The 14,335-nt window shown below is 38.2% G+C and overlaps 2 protein-coding genes across 2 annotated transcripts; one reads left to right on the forward strand and one right to left on the reverse strand.

Moving 5' to 3' along the window:
• Window positions 1-865: 865 nt before the first annotated feature.
• Window positions 866-1,888, reverse strand: LOC112709394 (uncharacterized). The gene has a single exon (XM_025761283.1). The coding sequence runs from the start codon at window positions 1,886-1,888 to the stop codon at window positions 866-868; it is 1,023 nt and encodes a 340-aa protein (XP_025617068.1).
• Window positions 1,889-9,852: 7,964 nt separating this feature from the next.
• LOC112711389 (subtilisin-like protease SBT3) lies at window positions 9,853-12,697 on the forward strand. The gene is made up of 2 exons (XM_025764028.3): window positions 9,853-10,764; window positions 10,846-12,697. Exons 1-2 carry the CDS (start codon window positions 10,190-10,192, stop codon window positions 12,560-12,562), a joined length of 2,292 nt encoding a protein of 763 aa, XP_025619813.1. The 5' UTR covers window positions 9,853-10,189; the 3' UTR covers window positions 12,563-12,697.
• Window positions 12,698-14,335: the final 1,638 nt, after the last annotated feature.

The raw sequence follows: 14,335 nt of genomic DNA on the forward strand, positions 1-14,335 counted from the left end.
AGAAAAAGCTCGCCGATTTGGACGCCAAACATGGCAGGAACCTGGACTGTGCTGCTAGCCGCCCTGTCAGTCGTTGAACCTCTTTGATGGTTGTGGGACTGTTCATGTCGAGGATTGCCTGACATTTTTCTAGGTTAGCTTCAATTCCTCGGCTGGTAAGGATGAAGCCGAGAAATTTTCCTCCTTGCACGCCAAAAGCACACTTTTCTGGATTGAGCCTCATGTTATAAGCTCGGATCTGACCAAAGATTTCAGCAAGGTCATCGACATGGGATTGGCCGACCTTTGTTTTGGCGACCATGTCATCAACATACACCTCAACATTCTGACCTATCTGTTGGTCAAAGACCTTATTCATTAGTCGTTGGTACGTTGCTCTTGCATTCTTTAAGCTAAATGGCATAACGTTATAGCAATAGTTACCGTACTCAATAATAAAAGTTGTTTTTTCCCGGTCTGATAGATGCATAAAAATCTGGTTGTAACCAGAATATGCATCCATCAAACTTAAGGTACCATAACCACAAGAATTATCTACTAAAGTATTAATAGAAGGCAGAGGATAGGCATCTTTAGGGCATGCTTTATTTAAATCAGTGAAATCGACGCACATGCGCCATTTACCATTGTTTTTCTTTACCATCACGATGTTAGCTAACCAAGTGGTGAACCTGATTTCCCATATGAAGTTCGCGTCAATGAGCTTTTTGGCTTCTGCCATGGATGCAAGTCGTTTCTCCGTTCCAAGATTCCTTTTTTCTGAGATATTGGTCGGGCTGTCGGACTTATGGCTAGCTTATGGGTGATAACAAGATGGATCTATGCCTGGCATATATCCTGATGTCCAAGCGAATAGGTCGGCATTCTATCGCAAAAAATGAATAAGCTTTTCCTTTTCCTCATTTTTCACGGACGTTCCTACAAAAGTAAATTTGGTGGGATCATCAGTTAACGTAAGCTTTGTTAGCTCTTCATTGGGTAAAGGACGATCTTGAAGGTCGGCTCTGAGATCCAGCTCGGTTAGCATTGGTTGCTCGGCCCCTATGGAGTTTACACGCCGCTCGTTGTTTCTCTTGATAGGTTTCAAGCTTGTGTTATAACAGTGCCGAGCTTCTTGTAAGTCACCATGAACTGTGGCCACCATATCATCCTGCACAGGAAACTTGACACAAAGATGAACTGTAGATACAATTACAGCAAATCTATTTAAGAAAGGTCGCCCTAAAATAAGATTATAAGGACTGAAACAGTCAACCACAATATATTGGATATCCTGCGTTCTGGATAATGGTTGCTCACCTAGTGTGGTTTGTAACCACACTGAACCCATGACCGGAACCCGTTCTCCTGAAAAGCCGACCAAGTCTCCTACAGATGGTTGCAAAATGTTAGTACTTAGTTTCATTTTTTCAAATGTGGCAAAAAATAGGACATCGGCATTGCTGCCTGGATCCAGCAACACTTTCCGAACTATTAAGTCGCCCAGCTGGATGGAGATGACAACAGGGTCATCCAAATTTGCATCATTGCAACTAAAATCGGTCGGGAAAAATGTCATCTCGGGAATCTTCTGTGCTGGCTGAGGATTGTTGGTGGTATCCCCAAGGGCCAGCATAGCTCTGTACGTGCACTTCCTAGCCGAACTTGTATGTCCACCTCCAGCATAGCCCCCTGAAATACAGTTAATTATTCCTCTGGGTTGGGCGGGGACCTTCTCCTTGTCTTTTGATGAGGTTCCTACAGGGGATGGATCTGTCGTAGGGATGGATCTCTTCTGCATATGACCTACAATAAATTTATCAAGATGCCCTTGCCTTGCCAAACGTTCAAGAAGATCTTTTGCGATCACACATTCATCGATTGTGTGACCATACTTCTGATGAAACATGCAATACTTAGATTTGTCAACATTCTTTGGTTCTGGATAATGATGATTGGATTTTTGATGGTTTAGAATTTCTCAAATAAAATCTCGTCGAAGTATAGTTTCTAAACCAAGCAATAATCCTTTCATACAAAAATTTGTTTGTCACTAGTACAAACCCCTAAAATTAATAACTGAAGTATTTAAACCTTGGGTCGTTCTCCCTAGGATTTACAATAAAGTGTCTTGTTATTGGTTGTGAGTTATTTTGGGGTTTTTGAGATTATAGACAAGAATTATAAATGGCAAGGGAAATAACCTAACAACTAATAAAGCTCTTGGCAAGATATGAGAACTAGAAGTCCTATCCTAGTTATCCTCCTCAATTGTGATGAGAATTGTTCATTGCTACCACTTAGTTAACCTCTAACCATGGAGGAAAGTCAAGTGGATGAATCAATTTGATTCCTCAAGTCCTAATCAACTCCTAAAGGAAAGACTAGCTTTAGAGGTATTCAAATCAATTAGCAACTTCTAATTATCAATCAACAAAAGGATTAGATAACTCAAGAGTCACTAATTACTCAACCAAAGCCAAGAGGAACAAAAGCTACACTAAAATCCTACCAAGCATTTCATCAAACACTTGGAAGGCACAAAAGAAAAGCAAAGCAAATTGACAACAAGAAGAGAATCTAACAACAATTATTGAAAGAGATTAACAACAACAATCAAAAGAAACACAATTATTATGAATTACCTTGAATTGAATTGAAAGAAAGTAGAAGGAACAATACTAGATCTACAATAAAATATAAGAACAACATAAAAGAGATTACACCAAAAGAATAGGAGAAGGATGAATGTAACTACAAGAAATTGAGAAGATAGAAGTAGAAGAAGATGAATCTAAATCTAGATCTAAGAACTGAACCCAATCCTAATCCTAATTCTAGAGAGAAGTGAGAGCTTCTCTCTCTAGAAACTAGTTCTAACTACTTCTAAAACTAAACTATGACTAATGGTAACTAACATGTGTTTCCCTCTTCACTCCTTGGGTTAAATAGCATCAGAAATGAGTTGGATTGGGCCCACAAGGCTTCTAAAATCGCTGGCCACGTTTTGCTTCAAGTGGACTAGGTGGCAGCAACGGCGCGTGCGCGTACTATGCGCGTGCGCGCCACCATACTTGTAGAAACTATGGCAAATCTTATATCATTTTGAAGCCCCGGATGTTAGCTTTCTAACCCAACTAGAACCGCATCATTTGGACCTCTGTAGCTCAAGTTATGGTCATTTAAGTGCGAAGAGGTCGGCTTGACAGCTTTCCGGTTCTTTCATTTCTTCATGAGTTCTCCAACTTTTCATGCTTCTTTCTTCATTCCCTTGATCCAATCTTTGCCTCCTAAACCCTAAATCACTTAACAAACATATCAAGGCATCTAATGGAATCAAGGTGAATTAGATTTAGCTATTTTAAGGCCTAAAAAGCATGTTTTCACTCTTAAGCACAATTAAAGGAGAATATACAAAACCATGCTATTTCATTGAATAAATGTGGGTACAAGGTTATAAAATCCCCTAAAATCAATACAAGATAAACCGTCAAATTGGGGTTTGTCAGATAACTTCCGGCCTTTCGAGGGGGTTTGATCAACTTGGAATTTAGTATTTCCTTGATAATATCGTCCCTCTTTGCATTAAACTGCGTGTATGACTCGTAGCGGAGCGTAGGCTTAAAGCTCTTTCTATTTTCCCGAGGTTTTTCGTCGTCCTTGGTGGTTGCCGACTTTTCAGCCTTTTGGGCCTAGCGAAGCTCCTCAATATCTATCTGGCCTTTGGCCTTCTCACGAAACTCGGCTAGAGTCTTTGGCTTGGCTACCGCGATAGCTTCCTGAAATTTTCCGGGGCGAAGGCCGCTCTTGATGGCTTGCAAGTGGACTTCAGGGTGGAGATCAGGGATCCTTATGGCTATCTTCGTAAAGCGGGTAATGTAGTCTTTCAGACTTTCTTGAGGACCTTGTTTAACGGTCTTCAAATAGTCAGAATCGTCCAAGTATATGGCGGACGCCGCAAAGTAACCCTCGAATTGTTTTGCCAGCTCCTGAAATCGTGAAATGGAATCTGCAGGCAAGGAGCAAAACCAGTCAAGTGCAGGACCATCTAAAAAGGATGGAAAACAACGACATAGAATAGGGTCAGATGCACCATTGACGATCATAATTGATCGGAATTTCTTGATGTGTTGTTTTGGATCTCCTAATCCATCATACAGAGTTAACATTGTCGGTAAAGAAAATTGTCTAGGCAGTTGGAAATTCATGATGTCTGCTGTGAACGGTCTTGTAGAATTGTCAAGCTCGTCCCCCTCGCCCTCGGCTGTATTTTCGTTATCCCGAGGACCCCCGCCTTCATCATCTCGAGGTGTCTCCGAGACATGTGTACGGCGCTCATCATCAGTGTGCCGCTCATTACGATCGTTATTATGCTCGATGCGAGCGTTGACTAATTGCTCGATTTGTTGCTGCATCCTTTGATTTTCATTCCTCATACGCTCATTTGCCTCGGCCATTTGTTGGTTTGCCTGCTGAATCTCGGTTACCATACGAAGGAGCTCGGATGGAGTGGGAGGAGGCGCGTCAGCCATTAATAGTTGCCGGGGGGCTATTTGGGACCTAAGAAGAAAAAATTCCGAATTTCGGCCCTACGATGGGCACCAAATATTCTTGCCTTGTTGTAGCCGAACTATATCTCGTCCCTCGCAAAATGGTTGGCCGACCTTATCAATGAGCCACAATATACCTCAACCAGCGAATGAAACAAAGGGGGGAGTACCTGCAAAAAGTATTCCGACGCTCAAGTCAGTTAATGAGAATTATTTTGAAGAGAACTTTTCAGCTTAAAATGATTTAATACCTTTGCCGATTTCAATCGTTTCCTTTTATAGTCGGAAGATGATAACGGCCATATTCCTCAATTGATTGTCTCTGATATGACCGATCAAAGGTCATTTATTGCCATAAATTCAGTAGAGTTAATGCGTCAATTACAAAAAAATCTGCCGAGTTATAACTCGTAACCGATGTATAACGGTCATATCAGATACTTATGCTTGAAACTAAACGTATGGAATTGATTTATGCATGCGATTATGATAGGACCAAGTTCATATTTTCCTTTTTAATAAAGAAGAGAACCAAGCCACAAGAAAATTTTAATTGGATGAGAGTAATAAGCAGCCAATTTTGAATCTTATTTAGCCCAATAATGAATATCAACATAAATCACAATTTCGTTTTCATCTATTTATTTCGAAGGGTCCCTCTTAATAGGAACTTGATATATATGGATATCCGATGCTTTTGTTTTGAATATAAACAAACTATAAAAGTTAAGAGAACAAAATTTCGTATTTTTAGGCTTTTCTTCTATTTATTACTGCAAAAAGAAAATGAAAGAATTTGTTATCATCACAAGCCAGTCTTTTTTTTTTTTTTTTGGTAGAGGAGAAAGAAAATACAAATATGTTAGGACAATAGAGATAGATAAAATCTATGCGCACTACCTTCATATTTTAAGTGGACAAAATAAAATTACATTAAATAAAAAACTATTTTGTATACCAATTTCTAAAGCTAAAGTGAGTTAAATCATCTCGTAAACTAATTTTGTGAGTTTGCGAGTGAATTTGAGTCCTAATTTGTGTTCATATATTAAATTAAATTAGCCAATATTTTTTTTGGATTTTTCATAATATTTTTAATAGATTGAGATTTTATTTAAGAATTTATCGTTGATTAATGAGTTATTATCTATATAAGATAAAATTTAAATTTTTGATACTTGTTTAAATAAATAAATAAATTAATTATTTGACTAATTTAAATTAATTAAATGAATTATTTAATTTATGAACTAATTTAATATATATATATATATATATTACTTTTTCTAAATATAAATTATAATTTATATATAATTATAGATGATGTTAATATTATTTGAGCAGTGAATTTTAATGAGTTGAACTTGGAATAGTGTAACTCAACTAAGCTTACAATTACATCCTATTATTCTCATTATTTTTTCATTCCTTAAATATATTTGTATTTTTTTTAGAAGAGTGTTAGGGCTAGCAAATTTTGTGATTTGTAACTATTAATTAATCATTATTTAATATTTTTAATGGTGTAAAATTTCATCTAATAGTGTGAGATTACTCACTTTTTTTTGCTGATTACACAATTTGCGGATGAAATAAAGAAAGTAGATGACATAGTGAGTACCGGAATGGCTAATGGGACTATCGAAGCAAGAAGAAAGGCGCTTATGAGCTTCTGTAGGAAATGGTAGAAAGGAGCTGCATTGGAAGTAGATGTCAAAATCTCAGCATGCAAAGGAGATGGATAAAAACACTCGCTATTTCCACAAGTTAGCCTCAGCGCGAAAAAGATCCAATCGGATTAATGCCTTAATGGTTAATGGGAGGCTGGTAAGCAATCAAGTAAGGATCAAGCTTGCTATTCGAGACTTCTATAAGGGACTGTACCACCAGGAGCCATCGCCTAATATTGGCTTCAGGGATGGACTGGTACAGCAAATTACTGAGACACAAGCAACAGAGTTAGAGTTGATGCCAACGGCTAAAGAAATAAAGAATGCAGTTTGGGATTGTGAGTCAACAAATGCGCTAGGCAGCGATGGGTATAATATGAATTTCATAAAGAAGTATTGGAAAGAATTAGGGAGGGAGTTCACTGGAGCGGTGATAGGGTTTTTCCAGTCAGCTAAGCTACCTAGCGATTCGAATATCACTTGGGTGGCGCTGGCGCCGAAGTTTACTGGAGCCAGAGAAATAAAGGATCTTCGACCGATTAGTATGGTGGGTTGTGTCTATAAGGTCATATCAAAGGTGTCGGTTCGGAGGATGCGGAAGGTAATGCCGGGCTTGGTAGGAGAGACTCAGAGCGCTTTCGTAAAGGGCAGGAAAATACATGATGGGGCTCTGATCGCCTGTGAAATTGTGCACTGGCTGAAGTCACGGAAAAAGAGCTCTGTGATAATAAAGTTGGATTTCCAAAAGGCTTATGATAGGGTCAAGTGGGCCTTTGTGGATATTGTGTTACAGAAGATGAATTTCGGCCAGAGATGGAAAGGTTGGATCAAGGAGTGTGTCTGCTCTGCCTCTATGTCGGTACTAATCAATGGATCACCTTTGAAGCCTTTCAAAATAGAAAGGGGCTTGCGATAAAGAGACCCACTATCTCCCTTTCTGTTTGTATTCGTTGTTAATATGCTTCACAGGATGATTGGAGAGGCGATAAGATACGGCCGTATCTCTCCATTACTGGTTGGAAGGAATAACATTGAGTTGTCACACTTGCAGTTTGCAGATGATACTATTCTTTTCTACCCCACTGAAGAGGAGAACATCAGGAATTATAAGCGGCTGCTTCGATGCTTTGAACTGATGTCTGGTTGAGTATTAATTTTGTGAATTCCAGCTTTATTCCGGTCAACTGTGATAGGATGTGGGTCTGTAGGATGTGTCTTTTGTTAGGTTGTAAGGAGGCAGCATTACCAGTCAGATATCTGGGCATTCCCCTGGGAGAAAATCCGAGGCTGGTGAAGACATGGAAACCAGTGATTGACAAGGTGGAAGAAAAGCTGAATTTGTGGAAAGCAAAGACCCTCAATAAAGCGGGCAAGCTGGTCCTCATTAAGTCGGTTCTTAATAGCCTGCCTATATACTATATCAGCTTATATAAGATGCCGAAAACCGTGGCAGAGAAGTTGATATCCCTACAACGATGGTTCTTGTGGAGTACAGAGGATGGGAGGCACGGATTACCGCTCGTGAAATGGGAAGTAGTAATGGCTCCCAAGAAGGCATGTGGTTTGGGAGTTGGTGATGCAGTGATTCGAAATACAGCCCTGCTCTTTAAATGGTGGTGGAGGTTCTCAAAAGAAGACTGTCTTTTATGGAAGAAAGTGGTTTGCTCCTATAACAATATGAATACTACTATGATGCTGAGCGGCCAGCCTGGTCTCCCAAGAGGGGGCCCTTGGAAGGATATCTGCCAGTTACAAATAAGTGAGCCGCAGATGAGAGAAAAGATGATCAGATGGTTGTCTATGGACCTCGGGAACGGCAGAACAATCCGGTTCTGGGAGGATAGCTGGTTATCTAATGGGGTGTTGAAAGATATGTTTCTTAGGCTCTTCTCGGTTTCAAACCTTAACAGATTTGTTATAGGGGATTGTGAGTTTTGGGATGGGCTAGAGTGAATTTGGAGTTTCTAGTGGAGGAGAGAGTTGTTCCAATGGGAGTTGGATTTAGTTAACCAACTATACGAGATCTTACAATCAGTTAAGCCCACAACTGAGAGAGAGGATAGAGAACTAATTCCTTTGTATAGGTATTGCAGGCGGAAGTTCTACCAGAGAAAATCACTAGCTATAGCTTCACTAGTGCTGTTTGGAAAGCGTTCGTCCCTCCGAGAATTGAACTTTTTTCTTGGTTTGCTTTGGTTGGCCTGGTGAATACTAAGGATAGACTGTGTAGACTACGCGTTCTTGCTCAGAATGACAATATGTATGTGTTATGTTGTGAGTTTGTGGAAACTGCTTTTCGTCTGTTTCTTGGTTGTGAGATAACTTGGCAGGTGTGGTGTGACTGGCTGCTCGCCTTTGGTAGGACGTGGAGTTGTCTAGGTACACTAAAGCAACACTTTGAAAGGTGGACGAACTCATCAGCAAAGTCGGTTGACAGAAAGAGGTGGTTCTTTGGGTTCTTTGCTGTTATCTGGACGATCTGGCTAGAAAGAAATAGCAGGCTCTTCCGAAATCATGCCTCAAGTGTGGTGGAAATTATAAACAGGTCGTTTGCATGTTTTGAGGAATGGATTGGTAGTGAGCCCTTTGGTTGTTGAATGTTGATGGTCATGCTGAAGATGACTAGGAATTGTTTTATCTTAAATAATGATGCTGTTTGTAGCTCTTTCATTTGCTTCACCATGTTGTGTTGCGCTCCATTTACTTCCAAAAAAAATAAAAGTGTTGGCACCTAAATTTTTTTTATGTGAAGCAATAAATATCTTCTTATTAAAGACTCCTTGTTCCAATATTTGAGCTAGAAACATAATATTAGTAATTTCCTATATCCAAAAAATCGAACTCATCAAGCTCAGTGGTTAAAATGAAGGAATATCTACCACTTTGAACCACCACGGTCATGTATGTGTTGCATTGTTGGAATGTTCTCCAAACACAGCCGACCTTATGGATGGGTAATTCACTAATTCCTTAGCAATTATGCAATTGAGATTGATTTTTTTTCTCCCCTACTTATTTTTATCTCATGTCAACCATGAAAAATCATCAGAAGAAAAAGGCTGAATCCATCCGAAGGAATTGGCCCACTCCTGGAAATTTCTACCATCCTGGTGGCACTCTTGTTTGTTAGCAACTAGCTAGCGGGTGGTGCCTTTCAACCTGTGCTGACATTGACAAAGATTAAAAGACATTTGCTATGACAAAAAAAAAAAAGACATTTGCAACACAAATAAAAATTTAAAACTAAAAGAAAGAAAGAAAGAAAAGTTAATTTCTAAAGATGATCTTTAAAATTGACTGTAAATATTAAAATTGTTTCTGAAATTTTAGTTATGTTAATTATGTTTTTAAGATTAATAAAAATATATTATATTATTTTCTAAATCACTTTTATTAAATTTAGGATATAAATAATGCAATTAAAATTTTAAAAACTATTTTAATATATGTGATAAATTTTAAAAACGACTTTGAAACTTAACTCAAAAGAAGGAATTACTGCTATAATGCTATTCCAATTCTAAATTCAGCTGCGCATACACAGATAAAAATGATGATAGATACGAAGTTGCCAAGCCTAAAATTAATTAATTAATTGACTCAATCAAATTCAGAACAGTAGTAATGTTGGTAACATCAAATTGAATTGAACTAGAACTTTTAAGTTCTTCTCACCGTCCCTTAACCCTTTTGGTTTGGTTTTTAACTCGCTAGTTCCAATCATATATAGTTTAGATCTTAACAAATGGACTTGATCCCACTTAATACAATAAATAATATATACTTGTTCATTATTGTATAGATTAATATTATTATTCTGATTTTGGTTGCAATTATTATATATGTCAGCATCAATCACATGCCATACAAACAAAGGCACAAGAAGCTAAACAATATATGTCTATATAAGCTCGTTCACGTTCCTAAGCTAAAATTATAATCACTGTTTTCGAGTATAGATGCTTAATTAGAGAGCTGAAAAATCAATCAATGGAGCATCAGAAATTGATTTTACTTATGACTGTTCCATGGCTTCTTCTATTCGCTGCTCAAAGCTCCAAAACATACATAGTTCACATGGACAAGTCCCTAATGCCTCAGGTCTATGCTAGTCACAGTGATTGGTATGAGTCAACCATTCGTTATTCCATAAAGCTATCATCAATTTCTGATCATTTGACAACCAATAGTAATAATAATAATAATTTGGTTTACACCTATGATGAAGCCATGCATGGATTCAGTGCAGTGCTATCTTTAGATGAACTTGAGGCAATAAAGAACACTCATGGCTTCGTGGCGGCTTATCCGGATAGGTTTGTCACCGTAGACACAACTCACACTTTTGAGTATCTCTCCCTTGACCCATCCTATGGCCTTTGGAAAGCTTCCAATCTCGGCGACGGCGCCATTGTCGGCGTGATTGACTCCGGCGTCTGGCCGGAGAGCGAGAGCTTCAAAGACGATGGAATGACCAAAAACATCCCATCCAAATGGAGAGGAACATGCGAGCTAGGACAAGATTTCAACGCCTCAAATTGCAATTTAAAGCTTATCGGAGCCAGGTAATATTTATTAATCCAAATTCAACAGATGTGAAACAGTTAATTAGTGTAGTTACCGTTGATGAAATAAATATTCCGTAGGTACTTCAACAAGGGTGTGATCGCTGCGAATCCTAACATCATAATTTCAATGAACTCGGCCCGAGACACAATGGGGCATGGCACCCACACGTCATCCACTGTCGGAGGGAACTACGTCGGTGGCGCCTCTTTCTTCGGTTATGCAGAAGGGGTGGCAAGAGGCATTGCGCCGCGGGCGAGGCTGGCCATGTACAAGGTCCTTTGGAATGAGGGCCGACTGGCGTCGGACGTTTTGGCCGGCATGGACCAAGCAATTTCTGATGGTGTCGATATAATTTCCATCTCCATGGGCTTTGACAATGTCACTCTCTACGAGGACCCCATCGCCATAGCTTCCTTTGCTGCAATGGAGAAAGGGATTCTTGTTTCTTCGTCCGCGGGAAACGCCGGCCCGGACCTCGGCACTTTGCACAACGGAATTCCTTGGCTCCTCACCGTCGCCGCCGGCACCATAGACCGAACGTTTGGAAGCTTGGAACTGGGAAATGGCATAACCGTAATTGGTTGGACTCTGTTCCCAGCAAATGCAGTTGTCTATGACTTCAATCTTGTTTATAACAGAACAATATCTTCATGCGATTCAGCCCAGAAGTTGTCACAAATGGACACAGAATATGTCATTGTTATCTGTGATAACTTAAAATCTGTGTCCGTCATAGACCAACTAAGGGCTACCACTAAAGCCAGTGTTGGTGGCGCCATCTTTATTTCCGAGGATCCGGTACTAATAGAATTAGTATCCTTCTCGGTTCCGAGCATTGTGATCAACCCAAAGGATGCTCCACATATCATCAAGTATGCAAAAAGGGATCCTATGGCCACTGCCAGCATCAAATTCCAACAAACATTTGTTGGAACTAAGCCGGCCCCAGCTGCTGCCATTTACACCTCAAGGGGCCCTTCTCCGAGCTACCCCGGAGTCTTGAAGCCTGATGTAATGGCGCCAGGGTCTCGAGTTCTGGCGGCTTTTATTCCTAATGCCGCAGCCGCTAGAATCGGGGAAAATGTGTACCTACCAAGTGCCTACAACATACTCTCAGGAACTTCAATGGCTTGTCCCCATGCTTCTGGAGTCGCGGCTTTACTTAAAGCCGCGCACCCTGAATGGAGCCCTGCGGCGATAAGGTCCGCCGTGGTGACAACCGCGAACCCATTGGACAACACTAAACATCCAATTGGGGACAATGGAAATCTAGGCCAAGATGCTTCACCTCTTGTAATGGGAGCAGGTCAAATTGATCCCAATAAAGCTCTTGATCCAGGTTTGGTATATGATGCGTCTCCACAAGACTATGTTAATCTTCTTTGTGCAATGGGATATACACATAAGCAAATCTTGACCATTACAAGATCAAAATCCTATACTTGTGCTAACCCATCTTTGGATCTTAACTACCCTTCATTTATAGCATTGTATAACAAAAAATTAAGGACAATGGTGAAGAAATTTAGGAGGAAGGTGACCAATGTCGGTGATCTTGGTGAGGCTACCTATAAAGCTGTTGTGACACATCCTAGGGGTTCTGTTGTTACAGTGTCACCTATGACACTAATATTTGGTCACAAGAATGAGAATCAAAGCTACGTTGTTACAATAAGTTACACGAGGAACAAGAAGGAAAATGTGTCGTTTGGAGAGCTTATTTGGGTGGAAGAGGGTGGTGGTGCACATAGGGTTAGGAGCCCCATTGTCGTGGCACCAAGTGGTATTGTTTAAGAGCTGTTGTTTGCAAGTTTCTCCATGTGGAAATATCACAACTACCACAAATAAACAAGACAAAATCTGTAATAATCATAGGTAAATCTATTTTCTTTTTGTCAAATAATTCTCTATAAAGTGATTACTAGTTAAGATGTGGTGATTTACTTATTTGACACAAAAAAAGGTGTTTAAGTATCACTATTTATTGGGCAATTTATCAAAATAAATAAAATAATTTTTAATATTATTAAAATACATATTTTACAAAACGGATACTAAAATGTATTTTTTTTCATAAACTATGTAAATCGCAACGGAAAACTCACGGTTTAGAACGTAAACCGCTACACCTAATCCGTAATAGGGGTATCGTAATTTGTGTGTGAGTTGAAAATGTGCATAAATCGCGAACCTTTTTAGCTTCTACATCTCCATCTTCTTGGTGTGCATTACCATGCCCATCACTGTACCTCTAGTATTAGTCCCACTGCATTGCTTCATTCTCCCACCATGCTACTCATTCTCAGGCATTTTCAATGACCATTTTGATTATTTTGTTTTAATTTTATCAATTTTTTTTGGCTTGGAATGTTGTGTTTATTTATTTATTTATTTATTTTATTCTTTTTCAGGCTATGTCTTCTCTATTTATTAGCTCATTTCATTGGCTAAGTTCTCTGTCACTTTATGAAGGGAATCTCAATGATATTCCTGATTTTTTCTTCAAGTTTAAGAACAATTTATTTTTATATAATATTAAATATGAAATAAATTACAATCTTAAAATAATTAATTGCATTTATATAGATTAACCATTCAAAAATAAGACTAGTAAATTAATCTATTATTCATCATAACTCTTTTAATTCAGGTAGCATGTACTTAGTATTAAATAAAAAAATTTAACAAATATACTTGTTCAATCCTAAATTTTAGAACTATAAATTTTAGAACTAAATTGACTATAAATTCAACAAATGTATTACATGTTTGATATTATATAAAAATAAATTGTTAACTTAATAAAAAATTAAATATTTTAATATTCAATATGATCATTCCTTATCCATCCTAATATTCTAATGGAAGTCATTTCATCTACGAATGGCTGCTCTATTTTGTAGGCGTCTCATTTCGTAGGTGTCAGTGGACAGATATAAAAAATGATTTCAATCTCCAATTAGCAGGCACTATGACTAAAATGATGTGCAATTTCATCTCATATTTAAAGAAATAACCATTTTATCTTATTTATCTCTTGAGTAAATGTGTTCTAATTTTGTTAGTAATTCTATGAGTTCAAGAGACTAATTTCAATTAAATCAAAACACCAACCAATGTTGCGCCATACATAATAATGAGTTTAAAAACCTTTAAATTAATATGATGATCAAACATTATTAAAATAGTAATTAGAAATTATTAAATTGATTTATGCTTCAAAATTATTCAATTAATAATTTCTATGTTGCTTGCAGATTTTGGTCATTGGGCTTTAAGTAATGAAAAGTCTAAAATATTGACAAAACAATCAGCCTTTGGTACAAAAATATTTTAATAATTATGGCTGAATTATTCATATGTTGATTGGGCCAGAAAATCAATGTGAAGCCCAATTAATCCTTGCTACAAGACCAACAAGGTTTGGTATGAAAAATTAAAAAGAAAGAAGGAAAGAACAATGCATGTTTTCCACGAATACCCTACCCCCTCTTTGATAGAATTCAAATTTGATTAAATGGATTTAATGCATGCTTTAGTAACAGAAAAGAGAAAGTGCAATTGATT

This window comes from Arachis hypogaea, chromosome 9 (assembly GCF_003086295.3).
Source record: "Arachis hypogaea cultivar Tifrunner chromosome 9, arahy.Tifrunner.gnm2.J5K5, whole genome shotgun sequence".
NCBI classification, from domain to species: domain Eukaryota; kingdom Viridiplantae; phylum Streptophyta; class Magnoliopsida; order Fabales; family Fabaceae; genus Arachis; species Arachis hypogaea.

Bases quoted from the DNA above. Each gene is read 5' to 3' on its own strand.
- LOC112709394 (XM_025761283.1), bottom strand. From the start codon at position 1,888: ATGTTTCATCAGAAGTATGGTCACACAATCGATGAATGTGTGATCGCA.
- LOC112711389 (XM_025764028.3), top strand. From the start codon at position 10,190: ATGGAGCATCAGAAATTGATTTTACTTATGACTGTTCCATGGCTTCTT. The intron at 10,765-10,845 runs GTAATATTTATT...AATATTCCGTAG, and splicing joins TTAAAGCTTATCGGAGCCAG to GTACTTCAACAAGGGTGTGA.